The following is a 22016-nucleotide window of genomic DNA, read 5'->3' on the forward strand; positions in this document are numbered from 1 at the left end:
GTTCGGAAGGTGTCAGTGTCAAGGACTGTGAGGAATGACGAGCCACTTCAGTTCAGTGTTGTCGCCCTTACATGACAGTTGTTGAAGGAAACTGTTTTAGTGTCTGACCGAACAAGATTCGGGGAAGCCAGGAGAGTAGCCTGATCACAGGAGCGCCCGGCCCAGCCTGGCGGGCTGCCCACCTGGAGAGTGTTCACTGCGTGAATTTCAGAACCGCTGGGCGGACAGCTCCCCCGCTCCGGGCGCGGCTGCGCATGGGGCGGGCCAGAGCGCACGGACCATGAGGACCCGCCTCCCTCCCCACGCCCGCCGGCGGCTAGGAGCCTGTGGGATGTGATCCTCGCGTCAGACTGGCCGCGCGCCACGCCCCAAGAAGGTGGGGCGTTCCACTATCCCCGCCCTCGCGAGCCCCGCGATTTCCATTGGCCAGCGGCTGGAGGTGCTGGAGGCGGGCCCGGTCCGCGGCTCGCGCCCGGGAAGGTCGGCGGTGCAACGCGGCTGCCGCGGGGAGGGCGCACGGGGACGCGACAGAGCCGGGCGCGGCGGAGACGCATCGGGCGGGGGCGGCGGCGGCGGCGGCGGCGGCGGCGGCGGCGGCGGCGGCGGCGCCGGGCAGTGGCTGAGTCTCTTCCCGCCGCGGCCGCAGCTAGCGGCACCCGAGCTCCAAGGCGCATCCCGGGCTCGCGGCCCGAGCGGCCAAGACGGCGGGCCGGCCGGGCGCGGGGCGGCGCGCGCTGTGCTGCGGGCTGCGCTGGTGGGGAGCCGCGGGCCGCGGCGGGGGTCCCGGGCCCGGCGTGTGCGGCTGGGAGGCGTTGTGGGGTGTGGGCACGCGGGCGGCGGCCGGGGCCATGGCCGAGGGCGGCGGGGGCGCGCGGAGGAGGGCTCCGGCGCTGCTGGAGGCAGCCCGCGCACGGTACGAGAGCCTGCACATCTCAGACGACGTGTTCGGCGAGTCGGGCCCGGACAGCGGCGGGAACCCCTTCTACAGCACCTCTGCAGCGTCGCGCTCCTCCTCGGCCGCCTCCTCGGACGATGAGCGCGAGCGTCCCGCTCCTCCAGGGACCGCCCCGCCACCCCAAGCCGTGGATCCTTTGGAGCTGGAGGAGGATGAGACCGGTGGGGGCTGGAGCGCCGCGCTGCGGGATCGCCCGCCCCCGCACTTCGAGGACACCGGTGGTGAGGATCAACCGGGGACACTGGGATGCAGGGGCGCAGGGTGCGGCCTGAAGGCTAGAGTATGAGCCGGGCAGGTTCCAGACACTCCTGACCCACACCTGTGATTTTTCTGGAAGCAGATGGTTAGGGAGCAGGAATTTAAACAGATGGCCCTACCGCCCATGGGGGTGGTCCCAGGTTTCTCGTGGGTGGAGACCATGCGAGCACTTTGCCAGAGGTTTTCTGTCATCTGGCTGTGTCGCACCTGTGGGGTCAGTAAAGTATGGCCTTCCTGGTGTAAGGGATCCAAATGCATGGCACGGCTGAGACAGGGTCATTTGCAGTACACAGGACCAAGGTGCCAGGGGTGAGGCTGGTCGCAGCTGAAGCGTAGTGAGAGCCCGGTGCGAGGCCATCTCAGCATCTTCACTGGGCTGTTTTCCTGAGAAACTTCCTGTGGTGCCAGTCGATCTCTCACTGAGAGGAACGAAGGGCGATTCCTCTGCTTTAGGGCGCATGCTCTTCTTAGTCCGAGTTACTTTCAAGGTGTATAGACCAGACCCAGATTATCTGGAGATGACTGGAGTTGAGTGCAGTGACTGCTACTCCTGGTCTTCAGGCTGTTCTTAGCTTCTGCAGAGTCGAATTCTAAAATACCGCTGTTTCGCAGCAGCTCAGCCCTCTGCTTTCTGAGGAAGTGGAGGCTGCATTCCCATTTGACCCCCGGTGCTGTTGCTTAGACTCCATGATTTCATGGCAAGCAGATATTACACCATGTTATTCTGTGAAGTGCATACAAGCAGTGTGGATGGGCGCCAGGGGGGCGTCCTTTGCATGATCGCCCCCCCCCCACACTTTGGATTAATCCAGGGTAGTGTTCGCTTGGTGACAGTAGTTATTGTTCAACCCAGTAAGAATGAAGGTACACAGGAGGCAGGCCCCAGGGACTGGATCTGGAAACCTTGCTCCAGGGAGCTGGAGATGGGAAAGGTTGGCCCAGCCCTGGAGGGAGTGGTCTGCAACCTTGCCAGGCTGCGGTGTCTATGGGCAAAGTTGCAGCTGGTTTGGGGGTTTACCATCGTCGTGCAAGGCTCTAAGTGGGTATATTTTAGATGAAATCAGGCGCGTTCAGGGTGGTATGGCCGTAGACTTAAGTGGGTATATTTTAAAGCAGGGCCATTTGGCTGTGATTAACCATACTCTAAATTGTGTTCTGTACTATCCTACATTTCCCAGTGTGCCATTAAGGACCTCCTGCCCTGGACAGCTGCTTTCCATATTGACTCTTGGGACTGTACCAGCCCAGTGCCCTGGTTTATGCTGGGAGCCTTTGTGATTCCCATGTTGTAGCACTTAAGCTAGAAGTCTACAGAGGAAAACTCAGCAAACTCATAGATGTCAGGGCAAAATAAGGACATTGTGCTGGGTTGGGCCTAGTGTGAGAATGATGAAGATTCTGGGTTGAGAAGTGTAAACACGCCAATGTGACTTTTTATACAGTAGTTTACCTCTTAGTAACCTGTACTCAAGACTCTGTGCACTCCCCATCATGAAGATGAGTATTGCCTGCCTTTGGCATTAGATTCAAATCCTGCTTCCTGTCGGTGCCACAGAGTTTGAACCTAAGGCAAAGGCATTAGTAACTGTTTGCTGGTATTTGTGGCCAGTGTTGTTTTTCTGCTCTAGGAGTGGTCCTGTCTTTTAAATTTAGATCCAGTTTAGAAGTTCCCCTTTGTGGAACTGTCTCCCTGAGGGAAACACAGGGAAAGGGTAAAGGGGCAAAGTTGATAGCTTCTTAAGCACTGGGAATGTGATTTATCAGGGCTTAAAATAGATACTGATTTCCAGGATGGTCTGAGAAGATCCTTGAGCCCAGGATTGTGCAGAGAGATGGATGTGTTTATTAGGAGGCCAGTTGCTGCAGCTCTCAGCCAAGATGTTGAGCTACCCACCTATAGGGACACTCCAACAATTGCTCTGCACTCCAGGAATGCTGCCTGTGTCTCTCTCCCTTCTAGGCCATCCAGTTTCTTAACAGATGGGGGGTAGGAAAAGAGTGGCATTTGATGTGTCACCTGGTTTCATAATGGAACATTTGCGATTGCTATGGCTGCTGCAGTCTAGTGAGGACTGCATGGGACTCTAGGTTGATATGGAACTTACTGGATTGTCCATTGTACAGTTGGTTGTATCTGTGCATAAATGTGAGTATGCAGATCCTGTGTGGAAATGTACGCATTGCCATTGCTGATTGAGCTGGGGAGAGTTTCTTTTCTTGGGTAGAATGCAGCTGTTTGTTCTCTTGACTCCTTTGATAATCCGGAGACCTTTGCTGAGGCTTTGGTTAGGAAGGAGGTGCATGATGGAGGCCACTGTACATTGAGTACTGTCAGAGCGGTTCTGTGGCTCTGTGGAGATTGTGCACATAGTGGAGAGACAGAGGTGGTAAGCTGAGAAGAGGGGAGGAGAGATACCCGTGGTTACTGGCGAGAATCCTGACGCTTCGGGCTGTTCAAGTTGTCTTGGCCTCACCCTTGTTTTCCGTGGCTTCAGCTTGCTGGATGGAGCATGCTTGGGAAGCACAGCCAGCAATGGCGGGGGAGTGACTCTTTCACCTCTCAGGATCTGTTCTGAGGTGTGGATCCCTTGGGAAGACTTAGATATACACACGGCTGGCTGTCTGGTTGGCACACTTTAACCCTGGTGTTGATGGGAGAGTCTTCCTGGAAACTGAACTGCTTTCTGGGAGCACAGGGTCCAGACTTGCCACTGATACCCCTAAAATAGCCCAGCAAGCTGTCAGCCTCACTTGCCTTCCCACCGTGCTGACCACCAGCAGTGTGCCAAGGCTCCCCGGAGCAGTGGGAAGTTCAGGCAGCCTGCGTTTGGGGCCTTTGACCTTCAAGTTTCCCCTCTGAGCAGGCCTTGGATCACACCTTAGAGGAGGCAGAGGAGCAGGCAGTACCAATCTTGGTTCTCCTGTTCTAGCTCTGTTGGGTTTTTGTGGTGACTGTCTGAGGTCGGGCCTTTCGAAGGGAAGTTCACAGGCAGGTCCCTTCCCATCCAGGATACCCTGCCAAAAACTGCCTGAGACTCCCGTAGGAGCCTGACCTTGGGAAGATGAGAGCAACATATGGAGGTAGAAATTAACATTGCTGAATTTTTGCCCTTAGAGTTTACTGCTAGCTTATTTTATTATTATCACTACTATTACCTATGTTTATTGTTATTATTATAATTATTTTCGAAACAGGGTTTCTCTTTGTAACAGACCTGGTTGTCTTGGAACTTACTTTGTAGACCAGGCTGGCCTCCAATTCACAGAGATCCACTGCCCTCTGCCTCCCAAGTGCTGGGATTAAAGGTGTGCACCACCACACCTGGCTTACTTTGGCTTATTAATAAAGTCTTTTATTTTTAACTTTTTTTGTAATAATTATTTGTTACATATATTTATTCTTTGAGAGTTTCATGAATGAATGCAATGTATTTTGATCATATTTATGCTCTTTCCCTCTCCAACTCTTCCCAGACCCTCTCCCCACATCTGCCTCCTAACACTGTGCTCTCTCTCTCTCTCATAACCTACTGAGTCTAATTTATGCTGTCCATATATACAGGGATGTGGGGCTATCCACTGGAGGGTGGTCAACCTAGCAGATACCACAGCCCTAAAGGAAACTCTCTTCCCTAGCAGAGAAGCAACTCTCTATAGTGTCTTAGCTAGGGATGGGGCTGCTGTGCCCCACCCCCATCCACCCTGCAGTGTAGACTGGCTTGCTCTTGATCTTATGAATTCCTGACTATAGTGGTTCTGTCATGTCCAGTAAACACTGCACCACCCAGTCCTCCCCAACCTCTGGCTCTCACGTTTCTCCACCCCTCTCCTATAATGTTTCCTGAGCCTTTCTGGCAGGGGTGTGATGTAGATGTCCCATTTATGGCCGAGCACTCCATAGACATTCTTTGAACTCTAACCATTTGTGAGTCTCTCTAATAACACCATCTAGCAAAGCCCTTCAACTAATGAGTAAGAAGAGAAAAATGTTTCTTTTTAAGGCTAGAGTTAAGTGAGGTCTATGACCCGGGAGAGCGGGAGGCTATCCTGTGGAATCTGGGAATCAGGGCTTTCTGTCTTGGCTCTGTGCCAGGCTGTGTGGCCGCGGGAGGAGCCTGGGACTTCGGGAGCTCCAACTGCAATCTCAGGCAATGCTGCCTACCAGCTGAGCAGCCATGCAGGGTCAGTGCAGCAGCTTCCTGGGAGCTCTATGACCAAGGCTGCCCAAGATGGGGAACTTGGAGCTTCTGGTGTAGTGCACATCAGAAATGGCTCATCTGTGAATCGTTATCCGTCATGTTCACAGACTCTGTGGTAGAGAAGTTGCCATTTCTGCAGAGGAAGACAGGCTTAGCTTCCCAGCTGTGGCGGCAGGTGGAGGGACTTGGCCATGTGGACACGAAGACACCATCCCCGCATAGCTCCGGGCAGGCAATCCAACACCCGCTTTTGTTACTAGAACTTCCTTCAGCCCTGCCACCATGCCTGGCTTATTTCCATGTTACTACATAGAACTGCTTTTTCACTGGGTGGGGTTGTGGGTTACTGTTCTGTGAATTTTAACACATTAATGTACTTTTATAACCAACTCTTGTCAGGGTAGAGCAGGAAGAATTTCTACTTTCCCTGGGAAGATAGGGTTGCTTTTCAGGAGGTGGGACTTCCTGTGTCAGGAGGTGTGGCTATGGATGTTGACAGGACCTGTGTAAGGTTCCTCACTCTTTCTAGAGTGTCAAACTCACCTTTATTTCTAAAAACTGCTTGTATATTTTTCCTTTTTTTTTTTTTTTGGATTTTGGAGGCAGAAATTCTCTGTGGCTTTGGAGGCTGTTCTGGTAGTAGCTCTTGTAGACGAGGCTGGTCTCGAGCTCACAGAGATCCTCCTGCTTCTGCCTCCCAAGTGCTAAGATCAAACACCAACACCCGGCCTATGTTTTTCTTAACATCATAATAAACATCTTCACTTTAGAAAATAAAAATTTATTTAAAAAATTTGAATCCCACAATCTTCCATTATCTGGAGAAAACCACTTGTGATGCTAAATACATAAGCTGTGTGTATAAGATTACTTCATCATGGGTGAACTGAGTTTTAATTGCAATTAATAACTTGTGGGCATTTTCCATTAAGTTTTAAGGTTGTAAAATTTCAATGGATATGTAATACTCTGATGATCTCTCTAATTAGCCTTGAGCCTAAGGCCTTAAAAATTATTATTGTGCATGTGTGTGTATTTGATGTGTTGGGGGAGCCATGTGTGCCGAGGTGTGCATTTGGAGATCAGTGAACAATTGTGTGGAGTCACTTGTTGACTTCTACAGTACATGGGTTCCAGGGATGGAACTCAGGTCTTCCTGACTTCCCTACTGAGCCATCTCAAAGCTGTGATGACTGTTCTCAAAACTTAGTTTGTGGACACATCCTTTATTTGACCATTAATGTAAAACCAGCACAATGGTATCAAGGGGAATGTTTTTGTACATTTTTGAGCTTCTGGTACCTGTTGTCAAAGAATCTTCTAGAGGCATACCTGTTTACCCTCTTGCCAGCAGGGAGTTCCTGACTTGTCTACGAGAAGTTTTGGTCATGTGACAAGTCTCTCTGAGAATTTAAATCCAGATGTATGTTGACTCCTGGTTTCAGAGGTTTCAGTCCCTGCCTGGCGGTATGAGGTGAGACAGGCAGGGCATTGTAACAGAGCCGGTGGTGGGATTAAGTATCTCACCTCAGTAACATCTGGGACGCAGAGAGGGGACAGAGATGTGTGGGCAGGAGACAAGAAACCCTTAATGGCAGGCCTCCAGTGCCCTACCTCCTTCAGCCAGGATCGTCTCCTGGAGTTCGTATCACCACCTCACTAAAATGCTATCAGCTTGTGAGCCATAAGTGGATGAAGGCTGCTTGCCTTGGGGTCCATGTCTTCATATCCAAGCCTTTGGGGAGGCACTATTGTAGTTTTATTCAGTTGCAGTGATGAAACATTCTGACTAAAAGCTAATTGGGGGGAAAAGTGTTTATTTTCACCTTACACTTTCAAGTCATAATCTATCACTAAGGACAGGCCTTCCAGGCAGAAAGTTGTCAAGATAATATCCCCATAGGCATGCCCACAGGCCAGCCTGGTCTAGGCAATTCCTCAGCTGAGGGTCTTTTCTCCTCGATGACTCCAGGTTGTGTCAAGTTGACAATGAAAGTTAATCAGGACAGATGCTCAGCTCTAGAGTGATTAACAGTTTTCTTTCAGGACAGCAAACCAGCATGTGATTCTGGGGATGTGCCTTGACCTGTGGGGAGTCTTGCACTCAATAAAGTATATATAGAGGGTGTAACTCACATGGGGTACATGTGTCCTGAATCCCCAGCACATGCAGCATTCATGCACCCGCACAGATAAAAGTCAAGGGCACCTTAGCACCTAAAAGATCCTCCTGCTCCTCCTGGCCAGTGCCTCCCTCCTCTAGAGTTTTATCATCTAGAGTAACTTTGCTTATATTATGCTTTCAAGACTAAGTCACATTATTGCATATCTCAACTTTTTAAACAATTACTTGTAATTTTAAAGACTTATTATTTTAAATTATATGTAAGTATGTGCATATGGGTATGTGCACATGAGTACAGGTTCCCAAGGAAGCCAGAGGCATCAGATCCCCTGGAGCTGGAGTTAGAAATGGTTGTGAACTACCTGACATGGGTGCTGGAAACTGGACTCTGCTCCCCCAGGAGAGCAGCAAGTGCTCTGAACCACGGAGCCATCTCTGCAGCTACCTGCATGTGTTTTAATGGCTCTCTATCCCTCCATTTCTTTTGGGCACAAATACCTAAGACTAGATTGCTGGGCATAGTTTAGATGTCTGTTGAGATTTTAGACTAGATTATTCTTGATTGTGAGACGTCTGTCCTGTGCTTCATGTGACGTCAAGCAACATGTCAGGCCCACTTGCTTTTCCCTTCTCCATGGTAACTAGGCAGGTTTCTGGACTTTGCTGTGTGTCTCCTGGGGGACAGGATGACTACATGCAGAGGCCCACTGCTGTAGTGGGTGGTGACAATTTTTCTGTTTACTCTCCCTCAGCAGGGAGTGAGACATGTCGGGTATTAATTCATCAAGCACATTGAGCCCTGCTCGGATAGGAAGATAAGTAAGTTCAGTCTTCTGGGATCTGAGGGGGGGGGTGACAAATGGAGGAGAAAGAGATGAATCTTGGTGTGTGGTGATTAGGGGAAAGAGATTTACATGGGATTCCAGAACATGGTGTAAGAACAAGTAAAAATTAGTCAGGGATGAAAAGTCTCAAGAGAGACACCACAGTGGTTAATATCCTCTTGCAGAGAGGATCCAGGCCTGATCCCAGCACCTACTTAATGGCTCACAATTGTCTATAACTCCAGCTTCAGGGATCTGGTACCCATTTCTGGCCTCTGTGGGCACTGCGTGCATGTGGTGTACTTACAAACACACAGGCAAAACACATACAAATACAAATGAATGAACATTTTTTGTTTGTTTGTTTTGTTCTTCAAGACAGGGTTTCTCTGTGGCTTTGGAGGCTGTCCTGGAACTTGCTCTGTAGACCAGGCTGATCTTGAACTCACAGAGATCCACCTGCTTCTAGCTCCTGAGTGCTGGGATCAAAGGCGTGCGCCACCAATGCCCAGCTGTAAATGAACATTTTTAAAAAGAGAGAGAAACTGGGAAGTGGTGGTGCACACCTTGAATCTTAGGTAGAGGCAGGTGTATCTCTGAGTTCCAGGACAGCCAGGGCTACACAGAGAAACCCTGTCTTGAAAAAGGAGAGGCGGGGGGGGGGGGGGACGGGACTCCATCTTGCTGTGAGTAGCCTCCTCCAAATGACACTGAGTTTCCCCAAGTGAATGAACCCTGGGTGAGAATGCTTTGAGTTTGTGTAGCTGTATCTCAAGTAACCTTGATGAGCTGAACTCCAAGTTGATCCTGAGAAGCATAGGGCACCCCCATTGGGGGTGAGGGGGGGCATTCAGAATGTTTGTGGGAGTGAGAGTTTGGAGAGGGTGGGTGGTAGGGGCCCTTCCAGGAAGATGACTAGGAACAGGTAGTGTGGTAAAATGATCACAGTATACTGGCAGCACCAAGGTCTCTGCAGAGGGACTCTTGCTCTCTAAGCTGTAGTGTGCTGTACTGGTCTTTGGTTGATGGTATTTTTCTGGGGCTCCTTTTCTGCTTCTCCTTAGCTCTAAGAGTTTTGTTGATTGGAGTTTCTTCATTTATTTTCTATTTTGGTTTTGGAGACAAGATCTCACTCAGTACTTCAAGCTGCCGTGAAACTTGACATGTAGCCCAAGCTGTATGTACCACCACACCTGAATGGTATCATTAAAAAAAGTTTTGGCCAGGCATTGGTGATGCACACCTTTAATTCCAACCCTCAGAAGGCAGAGACAGAGACAGGTGGATCTCTGTGAGTTCAAGACCAGCCTGGTCTATAGAGCAAGTTCCAGGATAGGCTCCAAAGCAATACAGAAAAACTCTGTCTCAAACACAAAACAAAAAAACCCAAGACAACAAAAAAAGTTTTGAATTTGGGGGTATTTTGAATTTTACTTTTAGATTACAGGTACTCAGTTCATACTACATTATCTGTTCATTAGTTAATATTTGTTTGAGTTGTATCTACATTTTAGAATAAGAACCAAAACCTTAAATCTTTGTGTGAATGTAGTCTTCCTCCTTCTTAGGTCTGTACCTCAAGGGTAGAGTTGCTGGTTCCTACAGTAACATTTTGGGGTCTCCCTGACTATTTTTCTTTGTAGCTACGCTGTGTGCAAGTCTCAGGAGCAGTTGTGTGCAAGTCTCAGGAGCAGTATGTGGCTTGCTGGGGGCTTTTTTTCTTGTTCTTTCACACTTGTTATAGGGTTTGATTTTAGTCAGTCTGCTGAGGACAGAGTTGATCTAAGAAGGTCCTGGTTTGGGCTACCCCAGTGACTCATGGATCTGAGCATCTTTACTCCTGTTTGTTATCTTTTTAATATTATTTGTGTGCATGTGTACATGTTCGTGTGTATTCCAGTACACATGCCTGTTTGTGAAATGCATATGGATCCAGAGGTCAGCCTTAGGTGTCTTCCTTAGTTCCTCTATATTTTTTTAAAAAGATTTATTTATTTCTTATGTAAACAATGTACTGTCTGCATGTATGCCTGCTCATTATAGCTGGTTGTGAGCCACCATGTTGCTGCTGGGGATTGAACTCAGGACCTCTGGAAGAGCAGCCAGTGCTCTTAACCTCTGAGCCATCTCTCCAGCCCCAACCATTGTGCTTTTTCTAGATAGATCTCTCACATTTACCTGGATTTCACTGGTTCAGCTAGACTGGCTAGCCAGTGAACCTGAGGAATCCTCCCTTCTCTGCCTCCTCAGTGCTGAGATTACAAGTACACACCACTATGCGTGGCCTTTTTTATATGGGTTTGGGGAATTAAACTCAGGCCCATATGCTTGTATGACAAACTTTATTGACTAAATCATCTCCCCACCCAGCCTGCTCTGGACAGTCTAGTCCAATCTTTTCTTTTGTTTCCTTGTTTTGTTTTGTTTTTTGTGATTGAGTTGTAAGAGCTCTTTATATATTGTGGCTACTTGTTTTCTAGTAGAAAAATAACTTTCAAATGTGTCCTTAAAAGTAGACATTCTGGTGATGTCTCCCCTGCCTGTCTTATCTTTGTGCTTTTCATGTCATAGCTAGGAAATAGTGACAAGGTCAGAATCACTACACAGTGTCCCTGTGTTTTCTCCTATAAGTTCCTCCTACTTTTCCTGTTGTTCTGATAAATAACCTGGCAAAAGCAACTTAAGGAAGGCTCATTTGGGCCAAAGTTCAAGGGTTCAGCCCATTATAGTAGGGAAGTCGTGGCAGGTGGTCACATTGCCTCTGTCATCGGGAAGCAGAGAGGTGAACACTAGTGCTCAGCTTGGTTTTCCCTTTTCATGCAATCCAGGGCCATATTTAGAGTGGGTCTTACCCCTGCAAGCAAGTCTTCCACAGGCGTACCCATTGCTGGTGAGAGTCAGTATAAGGCATCACAGAACTAAATCCTTTTAGCTCTTATGTTTGCAGCCATTCCATTCTGAATGATGCTCAGAATGACCGATGTAAGGTACCTGTTTGTCCTTCCACATGTGGCTATCTGCCTTCTCAGCACTATTCTTTGGAAAGACCACTCTTTCTCCTTTGAACTGTTTTGGCACCCTCGTCAGATATCAGTTGGCTGCTATTTATAGTCGTAATATCTCCCCCACTTCTCTGCAGAGATTGAAGCCAGGCCTTGTGAATGCTAGGAATGTGTCCCGCTACTGATCTAGCCCCCATTTTCTATCTTAATTCTATTTATGTCTCTTTTTCTTCCCATACTTTGAAATGAAATGTCTATTTCTCCACAGTAATTTGAAAGTAATGTGTTGATTCCCCAACCAAGGTCTTTTTAGGCTGGTGGGATGTAACTTTCTGATAGAGCACCTGTCTACCATCTACAAGGTGCCAGCTTTGGTCCCCAGCACTGAGAACGTTTTTTTAAAAAAATAAGACCTTCTGTATCAGAAACTTTTAACTTTCTGTCATACAGTTTCAAGGTTTATAATTTACAGTCTTTTCATGTCGCACATTCATGGATGTGATCGCAGACACTCCTACACACACACACACACACACACACACAAAATAGATCAAATACACATTTTACCCAAATGGCTAAATGTTTGCTTAAGTCACGACTGAAGCTGACTGTAGATTGAACTTGTAAGATAAAAAGAATACCTTCTGAAGTTTTGTTTAAAAGCATTTACATTAAAACCTGTGAGTTTAGTGTTTAAAGGATCAATGGCATAGCTCAGAAGTAATAATTTTTCACCCCATCAGAGCCTGGATCTTGCCTGAAGCTGGTCTACTGAGAGCTCATGAAGAGAGAGAGAGATGTTCACTTTCAGCGGGTTCAGGGAGGTCCCCTCATCTGGGGTGTGCTTCCTTCCTCTGCTGGCTCCTTTCACAGGTTTGAGTGTAGATGTAAGGATTTGCTCGGTGGCATGATGCCATTTCATTCAAAGCCGGGAGTGATGAACCCTGTACACGGCCTCAGGGTGGTGTGTGTGTGTGTGTGTGTGTGTGTGTGTGTGTGTGTGTGTGTGTTTTAACTCAAGTTTCTGCACATAGTCAGTATTCCTAGGATCACTTGGAAAATCCAGGAATGTGGCAGTGGACCAATGTGCTTTTTTTTCAAGCTAACAAAATCATCGGTTTCCTGTCTTCCTGCAGAGATAAGTGGTGTGCAATGAGGAAGGCCTGCCTGCCCTCCCATGGCTGATCACTTGTTTCCCAGGGTTCCTGGGGGCAACAACGGGGCAACAAGGCTGGGAGCCTCCTTAATCTAGCAGGCTGTTGGCCACAGAGGCCTGTGTGCTGCCATGTCCAAATGTCTGCTGTTCAGGGGCAGAAAATGCACATTAACCTGAGGAAATTTTCTTTCAGTACCACATTTTCCAGGAAGAACTCAATAGCAATGAGTCATAGTCAGCACGGATCTCAGCGAGCCGTTGTCTCTTGGTGGACAGACATGTTGGCCTGTCTCTGGTGTTCACATCAGCCCTCATGTAGAGTGGGGCTTTAGTTTCTAGAAATGAAAATTACAAGGACTATTCCCGCCCTCCTTCTTTGACAAGGTCTCAGTGTGTGGTGTAGGCTGGTCTTGAACATAGGGCAATCCAGCTGCTTCAACCTCAACTTGCATCACAGATGAGAATCATAAGAAATTGACTTCATTTCACATTCCTATGGTTCCAAGAGTGAGGGCAGTTTTTCTCTAGGACTTTCTCTTTTTAATGCTTTGTGTATTCTTTTCAGGTCTAGACTGTTTGCCATGAGTGGTGTAATAAAGAGTACTGGAATTTTGACCTGTTTCTGAGTTTTCAACTTTTTGCTATTCTACTTTTAAAACCTACTCGCTAGATGAATTCCCAGATAGGACAGTTCTCTGAAATAGTTACATCCCAAATGAAATTAAATGACTATGAAATTACAGTAAATTCTTAAGGGCTATTTAGCTCAGTGTTATGCATTTTAATACATAAAACAGTTCTACAAAGATTATTTTACAATCTAAGCTATTTTTCCTACCTTGTATCATTGTCAACTCTGAAAGGATGTTCTTTTTAAAAGAGTGTGTATGTGTATGTGTGTGTGTGTGTATGTCTGTCTGTCTGTCTGTCTGTGTGCATGTGTGTAGTTCCCCACAGAAAGAAGCCAGAAGAGGGTGTTGGATCCTTTGGATCTGGAGACTTAACAGGCACTTGTGAGCCACCTAACATGGGTGCTGGGAACTGAACTTGGGTCCTCTGGAAGTGCTCTTGATTCTTGAGCCATCGCTCCAGCCCTAAGGATAAATACTCTCTATAAAGTTTATCTAGGCTTTGGGGCTGGAGAGCTGGATCAGCAGTTAAGAGCACTTCTGCTCTTCCAGAGGACCTGGGATCATGCCCACATAACAGCACATATCTGTTTGTAACTCTGGTTCTAGTGGATCTGACTCTCTCTTTTGGCCTCCAAGGACATCAGGCACACACATGGTTCACAGCCAAAACACCCATAGACATGCAATAGTAAACAAACTTAAAAGTTATCTGGGCAACATACTTATTATACTCTTGTATTGACTGTCTAATTTTCAGGTATGGAACCCTTTTTAGATTCTCTGTTTTTTTTGTGTGGTGTGTGTGTGTGTAGTGAATGTGGTGTGTGTGTGTTTGTGGGTGTGTAGTGGATGTGGTGTGTGTGTTTGTGGGTGTGTAGTGGATGTGGTGTGTGTGTTTGTGGGTGTGTAGTGGATGTGGTGTGGGGGTGTGTGTGGAGTGGATGTGGGGTGCGTGTGCACGCATGTGTAATGAACACAGGTGCTAAGAACCTGTTAAGCTCTTATTTCTGTTCTAAATTCAGCAGTAATGAAAAATTTTAATTATTGAGAACTTCTCCTTTGTCGTTGAGTACATTTATCCCTTTAAAAATTTTATTCCACTTAAAAAAGCCAGGCATGGTAGCACACACTTTTAATCCTAGCACTTGGGAAGCAGAGGCAGGTGGATTTCTGAGTTCGAGGCCAGCCTGGTCTACAGAGTGAGTTCCAGGATGGCCAGGGAACACAGAGAAACCCTGTCTCAAAAAACCAAATAAATAAATAAATAATGTATTCCATTTAGTGTGTGTGTGTGTTTGTGTAGGTCGGGGCAACCTGTAGGAGTCAGTTTTCTCCTACTGTGTAGGTTCCAGGGATTGAACACAGGATGTCAGGTTTGGTTGCCAGCTCCAGCTCCAGGTATATTCATTCTTTCAGAATTCCAGTCTGTCTGGAGCTTGAGACTGTCTTCAGTTTGAGTTATGTCTATAGTGCTTAGCTGTGTGTGAAATTGAACAGCCAGATAGTAGTACAGGCCTGAGTTAGTTGTCAGTGTGTGCTACTGAGGTAGGTTAATGCTGAGGCATGGTGGGGGGCTACATGGTTAAGTGACATTGATCCCCCATTAGGTAGGCTCCTGCTCAAGCCAAGTCTTGGCTCCTTGATGGCCAATTTCCTCCTGGTTCATCTTGTTTTCTCAGGCATGGCTTCTGCTGTCATGACCTTCCCTGCTGTTACCCCTAGCAGTGGGCCTGGGGTGTACACACAACTCCAAAAATACATTTCCTGCCTTGAGAGCTGTGGATTTGTAGAGGGAAGCAGACCCCGGGCATGCAGTTCTTGTCATCTGCCCAGAGCTGCCCTGGCAGAGACCTGGCAGGTCCATCCATTTTCTTTTAGGTTTGAGTTCACGCTGCCTGAGAGATGGACCTTGTTTCCCTTTAATCTTAGATCCAGAAGTGTCACCAGTGAACACCCCATGTCTTTTCTTGTCACCTCTGTGCAGAACTTGCCCCTGTGTTGCTGCTCCTTGGTTGTCCCATTCATCCCTGCATCTCAGAATGAAGGCCTCCTTACCTTTGTGCTGCTCTCTTCCTCCACCCCTGCTTTGCTCCTCTCAGTCTTGATCCCCCAAGTCAGTCATTCGGTAATCATTGTGCCCACCTTTGCTGGCAGAGCTGTTTAGTGGGGAGGTCAGCTGTCATTGCGGTGTTTCTGTCATGACACACACCCCCCCATGTGTTGCAGGGGAAACCCTTTGAGTGTTGTGATTATTTTAATTAAAATTCAAGCTACACCTGTACCCTCCAGCGGCTCTTTCTTCCGGGTGTGTGGTCTGTTTCTTCTGAGCAGGTTTCCGGCAGGCCTCTGTTCCTGAGGCTCTTAAAGTCAGCACTTCCTGCAGGCCCCTGGCATCTAGGTCTGGTAAGGAACTGGCACCGTACTCCCGTGAGACTTTGCTTCTGGCAGCGGCTTTGGAGTTAGGGTTCTGCTGCTGTTTGTTAAGGTAGATGGGTATCCTGTGCCAACTCTGGTTCCTGTCTACAGTCTGTGCACCTCTAAAAAGCTTCATTCTAACCCATTCCAAGTATGGTGAAAAGGTGGGGACCACTGAGGTGACTTTAGACATCTCATATGTTTCTTTGAAGAAATATAGTGAATGTATCTACGCATGTACACATGTTATGGCATGGGTGTGGAGGTCAAGGAGTTGGGTTTTTCCACCATGTGGGCTCTAGCGATGGAACTGAGGTCATCAGTTTAACTAGAAAGCACCTTTACCTGCTGAGCTGGCTGAATGGCACCTACTTGGGGTGTTTCTTGGCTGGTGAGGGAATCATACAGGTCTTGAATACTGATCAGTTATAACCATGACCTGATGCTTTGCAGCTGATAGGCATCTCTGATTCCTTCTGTCAGTGGTAAAGCAGAGAATGTCACAGCTGCATTTCCCAGGGAGCTGTGGGCTTTAGAGTGTAACATCACTGAGCCTGGCACTTGGGTGCCCCCCCCGGGGAAGCAGCTGGCTCTTTCCTTCACTCTTCTGTACCTGTGTGGTGTGTGGAGACGCACATGAAGGTCTTGCTTCTGAGTGCATTACATCTCAAGTACTGATCCAGGCTCTTGGGACATACTTTGAACAGAACCGAGGTTCTCCTGGGTGAGGCATGTGCTCCTAATGGGACCATCGCCAGCAGAAAACATGATACGTTGATGGCATGTTAGAAGGAATGTTCCAAAAGAAGCAGCGGGCAGGTTCAGGGTCTGGGAAGCGACACCAGGGGAAGTATCACCATAGAGTTAGGTGAACGGCAGGCCTTCCTGAGATGGCCACACTCACAAGTCATGAGGGAGTTAGCCAAGCACCCACGCAGGAATTGGACTTTGTGCCTACACAAGCAGGCTGAGTTCTTCCTGAGGCCTGGCTTACAAGCTCAGTGGCAGGAAGGCCCCAGGGGGGTTAGGAGCAAGACCAGGAAGTGGGGACATAGAAGAGGGAGGTCAGGGAGTTAAGGAAGGGGAGGTGTGAAGGGGCCTAGCATGGATATGAGAGAAATGTGTTGAGTCAAGAAGGTACCACAGGGCCTGGGTGTGACTGGACACTTGTAACCTGGCAATAGATGGTGGGGTAAGGAGTGTTTCTGGGTGTGTTTGGAATTCTGATGCCTTGATGGTTTGAGAAATTGACCTTGAGAACCAAGTAAAGGAGGGATCACCAGCACCATGGGCAAAGAAATAGTACCATCTTGGCAAGATTTGGATTTAGCAGAGGTTACGGATGCCATCAACAGCATACATCATGGATGTAAAATGTCTTTTTAATGACCAGGGGATGGTCTTGTAGGTGACTTAGATCTTGTCAGTTTGACAGTGTTAACCATCACAAGCTTATGATAAGGCTGGAGGAAGCTGGGTCTAAATGAGACTGTTCAGACTGAGTAGCACTAGTGTGACTCACCCCAGTAGCATAAACAACCTCTTAGTTAAGTTTGTCCCAGATGCTCCTCAGGGGCACACATACATAGGCAAACATAGACTGCTTATCGGATATTTAAATTGAACTGGGAGCTCTGCACTAAATCTGGTCCCTCTCCCTGGCAAGCTTTTGTTCACTGCACATGCCACCCTTGTAACCTGTCAGGTTGCTAAGTAACAGGACTTGACTTCGAAAGAGCTATTTGATTTTTGTTGGTTCCACTGGGCTCCCAGGTCAGCCTTTTTAACCAGTTGACTGGGCTGCATGTCAGAGAGTGGGAGTGATCCACGTGTCCTGACCACCCTTAGCCTCAGGCTCTTCTTCATGGACAAGCTGTTGGCAGGCCCGGAACTGGGTCCGCCATCCTGCTGCCTGTGACCGTGCAGGCCGCAGGGAGGGAGACAGGTGGAAGAAGAAGCTGCAGAGTCCTTGGTGCCTGGAAACTGACAAGAAAACCATGGAGACAGTCCCGAAGCACGGAGGCCTTCGGTGGGCTCTGCGTTGGGAATTCTGTCCTCAGCATTTGGTCTGCTTATGGTCAGCTCTTGTCCATTGAGGGCTGACCTGTGTGCGTCATCCTGTCTCATCACACACACACACACACACACACACCCCCCCCCCCGACCCCCAGCCACCGCCACATTGAAATCTAATCTTTATTTAGAGACGGGGTCTTTATTTAGAGTCAGGGTCTTAAAAGAGAAAGTGATGAAGTTTAATTGGGGTCATTGGGGGGGGTCCTAGTTCAGTCTGACTGGTGTCCTTGGAAAAAGGGTGCATTAGAAATAGACACACAAAGGGACGAGAACATGTGACCACACAGAGAAGATGGTTTGCAGGTCAAGGGGAGAGGCCTCAAGAGGACCTTACTTTGATCTTGTACTCCCTCCAGGACTCCGGGAGATTTCTTTGTTGTTGTTGTTGTTGTTTTGTTTTTTCGAGACAGGGTTTCTCTGTATTGTTTTGGAGGCTGTCCTGGAACTCGCTCTGTAGATCAGGCCAGCATCAAACTCACAGAGATCTGCCTGCCTCTGCCTCCCGAGTGCTGGGATTAAAGGCGTGCGCCACCAGTCCTTATGTGCAAGCTACCTCATCTGGGGGACTTCTTATGGTAACTAGGCAGTTGTCGTGTCATCCATGAGAGGAGGTGAGAAAGGTCAGATAGGTTTGCAGAGGGTTGGCTGACTCTAGGGCTTAAGAAGAGATGTTTTCAAGGGAGTGGGCCCTGGCCATAACCTGCTGGGATCACACTGCCGGGAACCTACAGACTGGTAGGTGATCTGGTGCTGCTAGCCTGCAGCTCCTCTGGAACACAGAGCCTGCACAGAGGATCCTCCAAATCCAAATCCGGTGTATAGGGTGGGGTGCCACCCGGAGTGACTCTGCATTTGCATGTCCACAGCCTTGGATGTGGAACCTCCCCTGGTTGGATCACATGAGGAAAATGTCACCCTACTCAGAAGCCCCCAACAATCTGTATGGGCTTTTTGTTTGTTTTTTAACCTAGGGAGAATGTTTTTTAACCTAAGGGAGAATGTGCAATCTGAGGTCACAGCTCTCACTGAATCTGCATGCGTATCACCCATGGTTTCCTGGGGAGGTTTGGAAAAATTCCCTAGAGTGATCCTTACAGCAGTGACATCTTTATGTCACTGTTTTAGGAGTCAACTTGATAAATATCTTACTTCCCTGGTGTTGCTTGGATTGGCATGCCATTTAAAGACGTGTCTTTCTCTATAAAAATGCCACATCAGATTCAGAAGCAAGACTTAGAAGTTAGGGTTAATTGGAGAGGACACCATCGAAGCTGGGTTCTGGATTTCCGGTTGGCTGTGCTTAGCTCTTGTGATGTGCTAGTCATCCTGGCTAGCGGAGGGCTGCTGAGGAGGTTTTGCTTTAGATTGCCTTTTTAGGGACTTGGGCTGAGAGATTTGACCAGTGAGATTGGAGCACCACTTGATAGACATGGAGGCTTGCCAGGTGGGCTTTACCTCACCGGTCTCAAGCTGGGATCGCGGAGGGACTCCAGCTACAGTGACCAGTTCAAGGCTCAGAGTGAGTGCTCACACAGGCGTGCATGCACATGTAGGCACTCCTATGGTTGTGCTCATGCAGGTGTGTGCTCATGCAGGTATGGACTTGTACTTGTGTGTGTCGGTGCAGTCGTATACCCCCGCAACTGTGTTCCTCGATGGGCTGGTGTGAATCATGGCAGACCGGGATTCCTGGCTCCTGGGACCAGAACAGACATCTGGGGTTTTGGCATACAACAGCCTGAAACTCTGACCCACAGATATGCGAAATTGCACGGAACCACTAGGTTTACAGAAGATTATTAAAACATTGGGGACCATTTTACTTGATTGGTGCAAACAGACTTGTGACATTCTTTTTTTTTTTTTTTTTTTTTTTGGTTTTTACTAGACAGGGTTTCTCTGTATTGTTTTGGAGGCTATCGGTCTAGCCCGGCCTCGAACTCACAGAGATCCGCCTGCCTCTGCCTCCTGAGTGCTGGAATTAAAGACGTGCGCCACCACCGCCCAGCGACTTGACTTGTGACATTCTTAAGTCTGATCTGACCAAGACCTCATGGGTAGACTCTTTCCTTTGGTGTTTTATGCAGGGAAGCAGGGCTCTGAGAAGGCGGTGACCTGCTTGAATTCTCAGGACAGTGAGAGTGTAGGCTTAGGGGTAGAGTTCATTCCTGTGGGCACTGACTGGGCCCTGTGGGAGGTGACCCCACAGGGCTCGCTCCTCCTGGTGGTCCATGTGAGGGACACCTTCCATGCCTGAGTGTGGAATGACCCTGACCAGGGGTTGGGTCTCCAAGGCAATTGAAAGGTAGTAAGCTTGTTTTGTTGAGCCCCAAATGAAACTGAGAGGCATTTGTTGAGGAGCTGTGGGTGAGAGAATCTGGTTTTCTGCAAGGTTCTCAGCCCACTCACAGAGTGATGAGCCAAGAGTGGGAGAGAGGTGGAGGCAGCCCAGACATCCGTGGGCCCCAGGGGCCTGTGGAATCTTCTTCCTCTCTGGGTTTGGGTTGGTCTGCTCTAGGAGGGACAGACCTCCTGTCCCTCTAGTCTTAAAGGTCTATGGTGGAAGGTCCCAGATGGGCTTCCCATTCTGTGTCTCCCCTCCTCACAGCTTCCTGTCCTGTCCTGTTCCCCTCTCTACCCAGCTGCCCCTCTCCTGCTGTTCCAGGTGCTTGACTGGGTGGACGGACCGTGAGATGGCCGCCATCAGTCTCCTTCCTTGACCCTCCTTCCTGCCAGCCGTTACTGTTCCCTGTAGCTCTGTCTTCCATCCTTGACCCTCAGGCTTTGTTTGGCATGCCCCTGCATCGACTTTTAAACCTCATCAGGAGACTGGGGGAGGGGCAGGAGCTAATAAAAGCCACTGCACTAAGGGACCATGTGGGCTTCACCTGGATGTGTGGACCAGGAGGATGCAGGGCCAAGGATTTGGAGCTAGGAAATATAGACAATTTTCTGGCTAGGGATGTGTTTCCATGGAGCTCAGGATGCAGCCATGTGAGCAGATGCAAGGGTAGGACAGAGCCACAGTTCCAAGGTACCCCCCCCCCAGTTCCTGTGAACGGAGATAAAGTGACAGCTTTGTAGCTGGGCTTTGGTGGGGGAAGGCGCCACCTGTAACTCAGTGACATTTGAAGCATTTGTGACTGAGGCTTGGATGGTGGCCTGTCTTATAAACTGACATCAGGGCTTTGCCTTTCTGAGCATTTGCTCCTACCCAGTGGGGTATAGGGAGAGGAAGAGGCTGCAAGTCTCTTGGAGGCTTCTCAGCCACACCCAGGTCCCCTTGTGATATGATGCCAGTTCCCTCCACCCCCTCAGCACAGTCCAGGTGTGGGGTGGAACCAGAGCCAGCTGGGATCAATGTCACAGAGGCCTGACAATGGAGACACACGCATCAAAGGAAGTTAGGTATCCATCTGCACATCTGGCTGGGAAGCTTTGCAGCCTTTAAGCCTCGAGCCAGCTCTCCCCTTCGAGACGTTCATTTCATCTCCTGCTCCTTTCTAACTTCATCTCTCCATGAAATGAGCGCATGCCCAGCAGGATGCGTGTCTGGCTCCCGGCACAGAGGAAAGCAGCTGGGTCCTCTCAGCTGGCTCTCGCTGCCACTGAGCACCGAGAGAAGGGGCATGGCGGGGACTCATTGAGTCTAATAGTGTCTAAGAGACGAACATCTTGAGCATCTGCCTTAAGCCTCTTCTGTTTATTGCCATTGGGAATGGCACGGGTGGAGATTATCTCTAGGGACAATGCATTGTCTTAATTGTACTCCAAATACCATGGAAGTGGGATTTGTGTGTGACTAGTACTGCTCTGTGTGCACCTGGGGCCTTAGAAACTGTTCCAGCTCATCAACGGCAGGTGTCAAGGATTATCTGCTGTTACATTTCTCACTGACACCAGCATTGGTTAAGGTATACTGTTATGTGACAGTGTACCCTGGGACAGTCTCTATTTACACAGATTCCATCACATCCTTGTGATAAAGCAAATTCATATTTTCCCTGGGACAAAATGAGGGGCACAGTGGGAAAATTGCTAGATTGTTGTTCCATGTGCAATTTCTGACTCCTTCTCAAGTGCTTCAGTGACTAAACAAGAGTGAGTCAGGGCCCACCCTGCACCTGCACTTTGAGCTGCTGCAGTTTCCAGGAGTTGAATGTCGGCCACCCCACCCACACCCATGACACTCAGGAACACAGTCTTTGGCTATGTCCTATGCCTTCCTGATAACTTCAGCATAGTGGTTAGTCAGTATGAAACGAGATGGACAAGCTGGCAAGCAGCCAAACCACTCTAGAGTGGGCCCTTTGGGCTGCTGCAGGCAAATGGCACCTTCCAGCCACAGGATTTATTTGTTTGTTTGTTTGTTTA

The 22016-nt window shown here is 48.7% G+C and overlaps 1 protein-coding gene across 1 annotated transcript in view; it reads left to right on the top strand.

Moving 5' to 3' along the window:
- The first annotated feature begins 833 nt into the window (after positions 1–833).
- The window catches only part of Pgbd5 (piggyBac transposable element derived 5), a 61875-nt gene continuing 40692 nt past the window's right edge, over positions 834–22016 (top strand). Inside the window, exon 1 of the mRNA XM_005064670.4 lies at positions 834–1176. Coding sequence (XP_005064727.1) covers positions 849–1176 — 328 coding nt within the window. The 5' untranslated portion in view covers positions 834–848. The remainder of the gene's footprint in view (positions 1177–22016) is intronic.

Source organism: Mesocricetus auratus, unplaced genomic scaffold, assembly GCF_017639785.1.
Source record: "Mesocricetus auratus isolate SY011 unplaced genomic scaffold, BCM_Maur_2.0 Super-Scaffold_100013, whole genome shotgun sequence".
In the NCBI taxonomy this organism is placed as follows: Eukaryota; Metazoa; Chordata; class Mammalia; order Rodentia; family Cricetidae; genus Mesocricetus; species Mesocricetus auratus.